General features: G+C 38.0%; 1 protein-coding gene across 4 annotated transcripts in view; it reads right to left on the reverse strand.

The window, feature by feature from the left end:
* The window catches only part of LOC128508598 (collagen alpha-1(XIX) chain-like), a 249,937-nt gene that overhangs the window by 170,616 nt on the left and 66,954 nt on the right, over positions 1-12,367 (reverse strand). For all 4 annotated transcript variants that reach the window (XM_053479992.1, XM_053479990.1, XM_053479991.1 and 1 more), the window contains exons 23-26: positions 12,272-12,304; positions 10,107-10,145; positions 5,797-5,841; positions 5,511-5,546 (exon numbers count right to left, since the gene is read on the reverse strand). In XM_053479992.1, coding sequence (XP_053335967.1) covers positions 5,511-5,546; positions 5,797-5,841; positions 10,107-10,145; positions 12,272-12,304 — 153 coding nt within the window. The remainder of the gene's footprint in view (positions 1-5,510; positions 5,547-5,796; positions 5,842-10,106; positions 10,146-12,271; positions 12,305-12,367) is intronic.

A 12,367-nucleotide genomic window follows, 5' to 3' on the forward strand; every position in this document is an offset into this window, starting at 1 on the left:
ACCTCAGACTAAACTCAGCGCCTTGCTTTTATAATGTGGAGCAAGCGCGATATCATATTAATGTTAATTATCGCCAGCCGACACAAATAGGCAGCTCCGTCCCTTTGCCGCCTATTCAGGGAGCCTACGGAGTGTGTGAGTAGAGATAGTATATTTAGTATAACCCTATCATAAGAAAAATCTCAATTTCTTCCATTCCAAGGATTAAAAACGGTAACAATGTCAACTTCAGAATCTAGAATCCAGAAGATTAAATTTACCCAAATTTAAAAAGAGGAGCGATATTAATTTAGGCCCACGTCGTGACAGGCTGAAAAAACTATTGTCCTCAAAAATGTAACAGATGAGTACTCAGATTAATGTGCAAAAACTATATTATAAAACTGTATAAGACTACATGCCTTTAGAAGACTCAACTTTTATTTAAGCGCACTCAAAATAACAAAAAACGTTGTGATTTTGTAAATGTTTGAAAGCAAATAAGGTGCGATGTTCTGTATTGTTTTTGGTGAACTTGAGCGCGTCAGAAAATGAACGCAACTACCATTTTTTTTAATGGTCAGAGTCAGTCTGCTTGCTGTTTTCCCGACGCGTTTATAATCATTAGTCTACTACTAACCTCATTTAAATTAAATTAACAAATATTATAAGTAAAAAACAATAGCCCACGTTTAAAAACCATTTATAACTTCTTTCCGACATGAGTTGGCCTGGTGTTATGCGCATAGCGACGGGAAATTTCCTGAAGCTACGAAATCGCTGGGGCATTTTTTTGTTTAAAACGAATTAATCAGTCCGAGCAGACCTACATGAAAGTGAGAAGTGAGTAACTGAGCGCGCTGTCGCGTTGTATATACTGTATAACACGCGTTTATCAACCTTTTGATTAAAAACGCTGCCTTTTGTAAAGTGAAAGTACTTTACAACAGACAAACAGCTTTATTTTAGTCATAAATTTACAATCCAGCTATTATTTCCAGGCGTGGTTAAATAATGGATGAAATAATTATTCAATGCTGGACACAAACAGCAAATATGATGATTACTATAAAAAGCCAGAAGAACTTTGTGTACATAAAATAATATTTACTTAAAATGATTATATATATATATAGTTCATTCATGTCTTTTGATGGTGTCGACACATTTTTACGTTTTAAATAAGACATGTTGGCATATTCACGAATCAGGACATTTGCATAGTTAACACTATCAGTTAGCTATCAGTTACTATTAGTTACTATCAGGAAATTAAATTAATTTCAAGGCCATTTAAACCGAGACATTGCCATGTCTTTCACGGTTTTGTACCTGTTAAAACATTACAAAAACTATATAAGAAACGTATTAGGAATTTTAAAGCACAAATTTGGGCATCTCGTTTCATTATTATGAAAATAATATACACACATTCATCATGAAATATCTGTTGTAAAACAAAATAAAATTTATGTTTGCTTCAGCATTGGAAACAATATTGTTTTAGACTACAGTAAGTAATTATACACAGTTCTTCGTTGTACAGTACTTGGTCCGGCTTTTAGATAAAGTTCTTAAATGCGCCATCTGGCGGATATTTTCCCGAATGTTGCTTAAGGCAAGTCGCGGCACGCCGCGCGCTAAATTACAGCATCTGGCGGGAAAACAGAAGCAGTCTTAATGGCCACATCTGTAGCAAGGAAGCAATTACTTTTTTACATAGAAACAGGTAGATTTGAGAGATCATTAAAAATGCATTTTGTATTTACTCAGGTTATCTTTGTGTAATATTTAAATTTGTTTGATGATCTGAATCATTTAACATGTGGACTGGGTCTCAACAAGGTTTAAGATTTAAGAGCAATAATAGTTAATAATCCTAGTATTCAGTCAAGGATGCTTGCTATGGATTTAGTATAATTTATTTTTATGTTGATTAGGTTACTAAAACAACCTTTAAGGGTTTCTATACTTTTGTTTAGCTCAAGAAATCTTGGAAAACCTATGCTTGACTAATATCCTAAAATTACCTGGATGTCTGTCCTTGACTCCCCAAATACACTACTGCTACCGCTAATAGCCTAGCTAATTTTACATTTACATGATTTAGCATAAGCCTGCCATAACCAGAGCTCTTCAAGTGTTCTCAGCTGGTGCTTTATTGAGAATAGCAAACCTGTAAGACACCTGAAGTAGAGTGGAATAGTGCTTCTGTGAGTGAGCCTAGGCCAAAGGCATCCAGACTTTCTCCAACAGAAAGAACACTAATCTCATTCGCCCTAACCCTCTCTGGATGCATTCCTCTGATGCTGCTAACTATTGTACAGATTGCTAACTAATATACTGTTATCACAGATAAATGTGTTACTTAAGATATAAGTAGAATGACTAAACATTTTGCAATATACAAACTAAACAAATTAAATATTTGCCATGATTACTGTGAAACATACCTTGGTCAAGGATGTGTTGATATTATTATTGATGTTATTCCAGATTGGTCCAGTGAGCATGGCTTTTGCTTGCTGTTTTAAGACCAAATATTCTTTTAATAATGAAAAGGCTGCAAAGGGAAAACTAAAAAATGCAACGAAATAAAATGAAAGCACACAATTGTTATTTAAAATAAGGAAACAGCATAGTTTAAATACCAATAGAAAAAAGAAATGCGGAAAAACAATTTGGAAACGAAAATAAGAGAATAATTGTGCAAACTAGCAATCATAAATATTAGCTGCATTTCCTGTGTTGCCAGGACTTTCCTGCAGCTGCCACAAATTTTTGCTGGTTTTTAGATCTTCCCGCAGTCTTAATTCAAAACCATTCTCCATGCATTGAGGCCAGTTATAATTCAGCACACTAAAAACAACTACTTTCTTTGCCTTGGGTTGCTTGTTTCAACAGGCCTGCCAGTTATCGGGCCTGATCGTGGCAAGTGAAACTTAACTCAGCTTTACAAAAATCACAGTTAATTTTATAATTCAGCAAGGGAGCAATTACACTTAACAAAAATATAAACGCAACACCTTTCATTAAATAGACTTAAAGATCTAAAATTCATTCCAGATACACAATATTACCATTTCTCTCAAACATTGTTCACAAATCAGTCTAAATGTGTGATAGTGAGCACTTCTGCTTTGCTGAGATAATCCATCCCACCTTACAGGTGTGCCACATCAAGATGCTGATCTAACATCATGAGTAGTGCACAGGTGTACCCTATACTGCCCACAATAAAAGGCCACCCTGGAATGTGCAGTTTTGTCTCACAGCAAAATGCCACAGATGCCACAAGCATTGAGGGAGCGTGCAATTGGCATGCTGACAGCAGGAATGTCAACCAGATCTGTTGCTCGTGCATTGAATGTTCATTTCTCCACCATAAGCCGTCTCCAAAGGTGTTTCAGAGAATATGGCAGTACATCCAACCGGCCTCACAACCGCAGACCACATGTAACCACACCAGCCCAGGACCTCCACATCCAGCAGAGATCGTCTGAGACCAGCCACTCAGACAGCTGCTGAAACAATTGGTTTGCATAACCAAACAATTTTTGCACAAACGGTAAGAAACCGTCTCAGGGAAGCTCAACTGCATGCTCTTCGTCCTCATCGGGGTCTTGACCTGACTCCAGCTCGTCGCCGTAACAGACTTGAATGGGCAAATGCTCACATTCGATGGCGTCTGGCACGTTGGAGAGGTGTTCTCTTCACGGATGAATCTCGGTTTACTTTGTTCAGGGCAGATGGCAGACAGCGTGTGTGGCTTCGTGTGGGTGAGCGTTTGCGGATGTCAATGTTGTGGATCGAGTGGCCCATGGTGGGGTTATGGTATGGGCAGGCATCTGGTATGGACGAAGAACACAGGTACATTTTATTGATGGCATTTTGAATGCACAGAGATACCGGGACGAGACCCTGAGACCCATTGTTGTGCCATACATCCATGAACATCACCTCATGTTTCAGCAAGATAATGCACGGCCCCATGTTGCAAGGATCTGTACACAGTTCTTGGAAGCTGAAAATGTCCCAGTTCTTGCATGGCCAGCATACTCACCGGACATGTCACCCGTTGAGCATGTTTGGGATGTGCTTGACCGGCGTATACGACAGCGTGTACCAGTTCCCACTAATATCCAACAACAGCCATTGAAGAGGAGTGGACCAACATTCCACAGGCCACAATTGACAATCTGATAAACTCTATGCGAAGAAGATGTGTTGCACTGCATGAGGCAAATGGTGGTCACACCAGATACTGACCGGTTCTGAGTGCCCAGACCCCCAATAAAGCAAAAAACTGCACATTCCAGGGTGGAATTGTGGGCAGTATAAGGTACACCTGTGCACTACTCATGATGTCAGATCAGCATCTTGATGTGGCACACCTGTGAGGTGGGATGGATTATCTCAGCAAAGCAGAAGTGCTCACTATCACACATTTAGACTGATTTGTGAACAATGTTTGAGAGAAATGGTAATATTGTGTATCTGGAATGAATTTTAGATCTTTAAGTCTATCTCATGAAAGGTGTTGCGTTTATATTTTTGTTGAGTGTAATTGCTCCCTTGCTGAATTATAAAATTATCTGGAATGAATTTTAGATCTTTAAGTTCATCTCATGAAAAATCGGAGCAGAAACAAAGGTGTTGCATTTATATTTTTGTTGAGTGTACTTGTTTACACAGGGACAGGTAAATTTTAACAGATTTTTTACTTTACTAAATTGTAAGATTTTGGTCGATATCCATCTGTACTGTGAAAGGCATCATTTATCTGAATATAGATCTATACCTCAGAATATAGATCTATACACCTTAGAACACTGCTACCTCTATTAGCAGTCACATAATCAACAAAAAAACAGTGACCCAGTTCCATTGGCAGCTATATACACCCACGCCAATACTCTGCTTCAAAAATAAGCCCTACTTAATAATTAATGAACTAATACTAATTTGGCTTTTTATGTTTGTATTATCATGGGCAAAAAAAATGTGTCTTAGTTGTGTATAAAAAAATAGGCAAATTTAAAGTGTGTGCAGACATTGCCTGGCCTAAAATGGCCTTGTGTGCCTTGAGAAATTTCTGGTGCCAATGATCAAGGTCAAAGGTCAGAAATGATCTTAAGGCTGATTAATAGTGTACTCTTAGCTATTCTTGTTTAAATTGAGTGGAACATTTGACATTTGCCCATTTTTTACAAAATAGTGTAAAAAATGGTCAAAAGGGAAAATGTCAGTTAAAAATATTCTGTTCTCAGTTTCTCAGTAGGGTTATTCAAGGCCCTGTTCTAGGCCCCCTTTTTTCCTTATCTATCATCTTGGTCACATTTTAGGAAATGTTCCATTAATTTAATGGAATAATTAATGGAAAAATTATTTATTTTTATGCAGATTATACACAGCATTTATACAAAGCACTCATGCACAGCTACAAAATCCAAATTCATAAGTAACAATCAAAGCCAGACATTTTAGACCTTTACCATCACAAGCCACCTTAAAAAAGTGCTTTGTTTTACCTTTACACCTGGGAGCCCTGGAGTGCCTTTTTCACCCTGGTAAAAAAATAAAATAAAATGAAAAAAAAAAAAGTAACATTTGTAAGTACATTTTTAAAGCACATGTAATGTTTTTAAACTTTTCCCATCATGAAACCTAGAACTAGCTGAAATTATGCTCAATCTATTTACTGTGCTTAAATTAAGTAACTGTTTTAACATTTCATATGGAAGTGTTTTGTCATATTGATTTGAGAACAATATCAGTAAAATTTTTATTAAAAGCAAATATTCTATGGACACTCACCAAGTCTCCCTTTTCCCCTTTGTCACCCTTCTCTCCTGCTTCACTCTAATGTGACAGGGAAAAATCATGTCTTTATTAACATTCTTTGTTATGAAAAATCTCCTTCCAATTTTTTCATCCCATTATTTTTCATTAAATTGATTAATTCATAAATCAACGAGAAGCAAATACTTTTCAGAACAATTTAAGAAAGTAACACTTTCCACAACAATTCTATTTTCAGTGGATAACTCATTTAAAATGTGCATGTTGCAGCGCATGCTTAAATACAGGAGTAATCAGCGTGGAATTAAAGGCAGGTAAGCAGGCGGGGCGTGGCACTTAATGGGCATGAGGCGAGACAGTGTACCTGGGACATGTGGAACGTGTGATTGATCACATAGTTTAGGGGAGCAAGAGATTAACAGTGCAGGGATTGACAATCTTAGTGATGGTGAAGGGGCCAAGGTAGCGGGGGGAAAGTTTGCGGCAGGCGGTCTTTAGGAGAATGTCTCTGGCGGCAAGCATGACTCTCTTCCCCACCCTGTACTTGGAAGCCTAAGAGCAGCTATGGTGGGCCTGTCTCCTGTACCTTTTGCCGACCCGAAATAGCGTTCTCCTTGCTTGCAGCCAGGTCCTTCTGCAGCATCTGATAAAAGCTTGGGCAGATGGTACACTGACCTCCTCCTTCTGAGATGAACAAGAGCGGTTGATACCTCCGGGCAGCACTGGAAGGAAGATAAACCAGTAGATACCTGGGAGTTGTAAGCATACTCCACTCCAACCATCTCCGGAGGCCATGCACCTCAGGGCTACCTCGAGGGACTGATTCTTCCTCTCAGTCTGGCCAGTGGGGTGAACCCTGAAGACAGACTAGGGGTGGCCCCAATGAGTTGGCAAAACACCTTCCAAAACTGCGAAGTGAACTATGGTCCTCAGTCAGAAACGATGTCTTTGGGGAGGCCGTAGAGCTTGAAAATGTGGGTTATCATGAGTTCAGCGGTTTCCTTGGCAGATGGGAATTTTGGCTCGGGAATTAAGTGAGGGGCTTTCGAGAACCAATCTTCAAACTTTAGTCTCAATGTCAAGCTCAGCCACGGTGAGCAAGCAGGGGGTTGGGAGAATAGTGTTGTGGGTGATAGCAAATTATGTCGTGAGGGCAACTGGCTTGGAGTTTTTCCTGGCGAAAAAGAGGGACCACCGAGCTTGGTGAGAGTTGAGCCTCTTGGCGCTCCGTAGGTATTCAAGGTTCTTATGGTCGGTCCAGACTAGGAATGGGACCTCCGTTCCCTTTAGCCAGTATCTCTACTTCTCCAGGGCTAGCTTGATTGCCAGGAGCTTGTAATCTCCGATGCCATACTGTAGTTTTTTTTTTGATGGGAGTTAAGCGGTGGGAAAAGAAGGAGCAGTGGTGCAGTTTGTTATCATGGGCAGACCTGTGAGAGAATGTCCCCTACTCCCATGCTGGAGGCATCAACCTCCACAATAAATTGACGTGATGGGTCCAGGACGGTGAGAATAAGGGCGGACGTGAACCGGTTCTTAAGTTAAGTAAAGGCCCTCTCAGATTCCAGGTTCCAACAAAAACAGACCTTGGGAGAGGTGAGGGCTGTTAGGGGGGGCAGCGATAGAGCTGTAGCTTTGGATGAAACGGCAAATCCCAGAAACCTCTTGAGTTCCTGTCGTGAGGTGGGAGTGGGTCAGTTCATGATGGCTTAAAGCTTGGCGGGTTCCATCTGGTCCCTAAAGGCCCAATGACAAATCCAAGGAACGTGGTGGAAGTGGTGTGGAATTCGCATTTTTTGACTTCACAAACAGGTTATTCTCCAGGACCCTCTGTAGCACCTGCTGAACGTGGTGTTAATGCTTCTCCAGGTCCCAAAAAAAAGGTTTATGATGTCATCCAGGGAGACAAACACTGGAAGATTGAGAAAGTCTCTGAGTACTTCGTTTATGAGGGCCTGGAAGACAGCGGGGGCAATAGGTACAGTATTCATAGTGCCCTGTAGAGGTGTTGAAGGCCGTCTTCCACTCGTCATCATCTTAAATGCGGACAAGATGGTACATATTGCGCAGATCAAGCTTGGTAAAAAACTTGGCTCCTTGGAGAAGTTCGAAGGCAGTAGCCATTAACGAGAGGGGGTACCGGTTCTGCACAGTGATCTTGTTCAGGCATTTTGGTGATGTACAGGTCCATGGCTTGCCATTCATTGGGTGACAAAGAGTACAGATTGCCTTGGGAGGAATGGTGCCTAGGAGCAGATCAATGGAGCAGTCATATGGCCGGTGGGAGGGGAAGAAAAATGGTGCGCAATCTGCAATGCACAGCGCATGCTTAAATGCTGGAGTAATTAGCATAGAATTAAAGACAGGTGAGCAGAAAGGGTTGGAAACGGGGGCATGGGATAGGACAGATGACTAGGGAAAACATGAGCACATGATATAGGGAAAACATGAGCACAGGGAGAGAGTGACTGCATGGGAAAAAAGGGGCAGACAGGGCATGAATCATGACACATGTATGCTGTAATGTCTATCTACATCCAAGAAAAAAAAAATATATCATACCTAATTATAAAGAGAAATTCATCCAACTTTAACACATTTTTCCAATCTTTTACCCGTTATTTGTTGTGGTGAACAAAGGTATTCAGAGGGGAAATAGCTGCAACATACTGATTTATTTGATCTTTAGTGGCACAGCAATATTCAATAAAGTCTGGGCAAATCTATTCCCACACAATTAGGACAAGCCAAAAGCATGCAACAGTTCTCAAAACTGAAATATATGACGGTTTTCATAATATGGACATTATATAGAAATATGGAGAAAAAAAAGCTATTCAAACCTGTGTGGCTCTACTGTAAAAAGTGAAAAAGTAATTGCCTCCTTAACCAGTTGTGCCACTTAGCTGCAAAATCACGCATTTGCAATAACTGGCAATGGATCTTTCACATTTCTGTGAAGGGATTTTGGCAGAGCTTCTCTTCTTTGCAGAGCTGTTTTAATTTAGCCAGATATTTACCTGTTAAAGTCATGCCACAGCATCTCAATTGTATTCAAATCTGGACTTTGACTAGTTTCAAAACTTAATCTGTGTTTTTTTTTTATTTATTTTGAAGCCATCCAAAGGTGGACTTGCTGGTATGTTTTAGATCATTGTCCTACTGCATAACTCACTTGAGATTCTGTGCACTTAAGCTTGAGACCTTCTCCTTCAGGATTTTTTGGTAGAGTGCAAGATCCAGGGTTCCATCAATTATGGCAACAGCATATTTGACTGTGGGTATAATGTTACTTTTTTGGTCAGCATTGGCTTTAGCCTTGATTTACACTTACCTTAATTGAGGCAAGTGTAGCTACAATTCTCTAGATTCGAGTTATTCTGGGTTCTTTTATGATCCCTTGGTTTTCTGCAGTCCATAAGCCTTAGAAATGGCTAATATATGTTAATTACCTTGTTTCTCATCTATTCTTGAATGTATTTAGATCGTGATTTCTTTATTTAACAGATCTGGGAGTAATCAGGCCTGGGTGTGGCAAGTTAAAATTAATTCAGATTCCAAAAATTGCAATTTATGCATGATTTAGGAAAGGAGCAATTACTTTTCTCATAGAAACAGGTAGGTTTAAAAATAAATTTTTTCCCTAATAAATGGAATCATTTAAAAACTGCATTTTGTATTCATTATTTATTTTTGTGTACTATTAAAATTTGTGTGTGTGTAGATAGATAGATAAATAGATAGATAGATAGATAGATAGATAGATAGATAGATAGATAGATAGATAGATAGATAGATAGATAAAATATTCAGAATTGTAAATAAAAAAAATTGGCTACTTCTAATCAATTTTAGAATAATGTGCTTTAGTGTAATGAAAATTTTGCTAAATTTTATTGAAACATGCAGTGAGTATGTGCATATATAGGCGAAACGCAGAGTTTGGTCAGAGAAAAAGAAAAAATGGAATTTGTGCGAACAAGAAACAGTTCGGGCAAGCAAAAATATAACTTGTAACCTTACAAAAAAACAAAAACAAAAAAAAAAAACATACTTTATACTCAAAAATGAAGTCCAAATATAAGAAGCAGTAAAATGTATTTCACACCATAATTGTAAAACTTTTTAATTAGTTTCATTTTATTTTAACTTTTAATCTTCAGTTTACATGCATGCCAAACAATGAGGAAAGAACTGTTTGAATCATGGATCAACTACAACACTATCATGCCAAAAAGAAAAAACTTGCTGTAACCTTTCCTAAAGATCTGCAATAGGTTATAAAGCATTTTTTTTTTTTTTTTTTTAGTAAAGAGCAAACCTACTGGAACAGAGAGATGTCTGAGCCCATGCGCTGTGATCACCTGCAAGGCAGCACAAACCAGACACAGACTACACCATTTGTAGAACATTTCCCTGTCTCTAGTCACAATTTTACATTTAGTTTATGTGGATTACTGTAATATTTCATGACTTATGATCTTTGATGAAATGTACTTACATGTTCTTGAGAATCTATTACCGGGTTACAATGATTTCGAATATCAACAATATATCCTTATGAAAAATATAAAAAATATAAGAATAATATAGCTATTGAGAACCAGAATAAAGATCTGCAACCTTGAAGATAAGAACCAGTTTCTTTTCACCTTAGATAACACATATATGCGTTATTAGTCTAAATCCATTTTTGGTCATTAGTACTGTATTGGTAATATAGAGTCATTATTGGTATTATTATGAAAATATTTTAACTGTCCCAATTCTGCTAGAAGCATTTTAAGTAATAAGCTAGCTCATGACAAACTTTTGCTATTTCACACATCTTGATTTCGAGTAGATTTAAATAGAGAGTAAGATTACTGTAAGATAACTAGATGTAGTTTAAAATTACTAGTTTTTCATATAATCTAATACAATACTGTTCTACCCAAGTTTCGCTGCCTTTTAAATGTGGCCTATTATTGTAATTATTGAATAATTAAGGCCAAATTGTACTAGACAGAAATGTAATATGGGATGTCCAATATTATGTGAAATTATGAATTCTGTTTTATAGCGTTCTATTACAAATTGCTGCACAAAAAGTTAATCAATAATTTATACAGTGGAACCTTGAATTGAGATCATAATGAGTTTCGGAAGCGGGCTTGTATATCAAAACTCATGAACAAAAACACTTAAATCAAAGCTAATTTTTCCATAAGTAATAAAACAAACACATATTATTTGTTCCACAGCCCCAAAAAAAAAAAAAAAATCCTAACAGATAAGTGCTTCAGTTTATGTGTGGAGGCGCTGTATGTTTGTGTGTATATGTGTGTGAAGCTAAAGCTTCTCACAGTAACGCTTTATCCTCTCTTATTTTAGTTTTAAACATACGTGCGCACACACACTAATGTAAACACTGTTTTTTAGGAAAATAAACAAGAAATCTCTCTGATAAAACTCGAGTGACACTAACAGAATCACTGCTGTAAAGTGAAAATAAAACAACTCAACTTGCACTTTACCTTTGAAAAGAATTGCGACAGAGCAGTGTCTCCATTATAGAGAGAGAGAGAGAGTGTGTGTGTGTGTGTGTGTGTGTGTGTGTGTGTGTGTGTGTGTGTGTGAAGGCGAGAGGAGGAGAGGTGTGCATGAAGGTGAGAGGGTAAGGAGGAGTGTGAAGGGGCACTAGTGTCCAATGACGCGCGCGCACACAAAGTGCAGGCTGAACAAAGAGAGAGAGAGAGAGAGAAAATGGATATTTAACCTCTCAAATGAGACTTGCCTTTTCTTTACACGCGTAAACACCCGTGTGTTATAATAAACAGTACACGCACGCTGTACACACACGCATACAAACACGACATAAAATATGTTTTATGCTAACACACAAGGTCACAGTGTTATAGTAAAACAGTAGACGCCTGCACAGATGTTGATTATACCAGTGAAAGATACACACTAAAACCGAGCAGGGGAGATGATTACCCACAATTCCGCAGCGCAAGAGAGAGAAAAACCATTGGCTCAGTTGTGAACACATGACGCTCTGCGTCAAAACAAGAACATTTACAGGATTGTACTTTGTATCGTAAACCAAGACTTATAATTTTTCAAGTAGAAATTAATGTAAAAAAATCATCTTGTCTTGCGGAACACTCGCAAACCATGTAACTTGCAATCCAAGGTTCCACTGTATTATTATCCATTGAAGGCTTTCAAATAAACAGCTTGTGAAAAGCAAAAAGGAACAAGAAATTAAAACATGCAATTCTTTTAAAAATGAACAAGAATACATAAAATAATGAGCAGGCATTTCAGGATCAGACATTTGACTGGGTTTTACCTTAAATAAAAATTAGCAGCAGAATTAGCAAACTGTAAAATTGATGTTTTAATAAAATACTGTAAAATACTGCCTGTTTAAAAAAAGAATTTGGCCAACATCTACAACTCAATCATATATATTTATATGTGTGTGGACCTACTAAATACTTACTGGGCCTGGAGGTCCTCTGGGGCCAACTTCACCCTAATCATAAAATGAAACAAATACATTAAATAAGAGGAAAAAAACAACCTGGTTTTAAAATAC

Source organism: Clarias gariepinus, chromosome 20 (assembly GCF_024256425.1).
Source record: "Clarias gariepinus isolate MV-2021 ecotype Netherlands chromosome 20, CGAR_prim_01v2, whole genome shotgun sequence".
Taxonomy (NCBI): Eukaryota; Metazoa; Chordata; class Actinopteri; order Siluriformes; family Clariidae; genus Clarias; species Clarias gariepinus.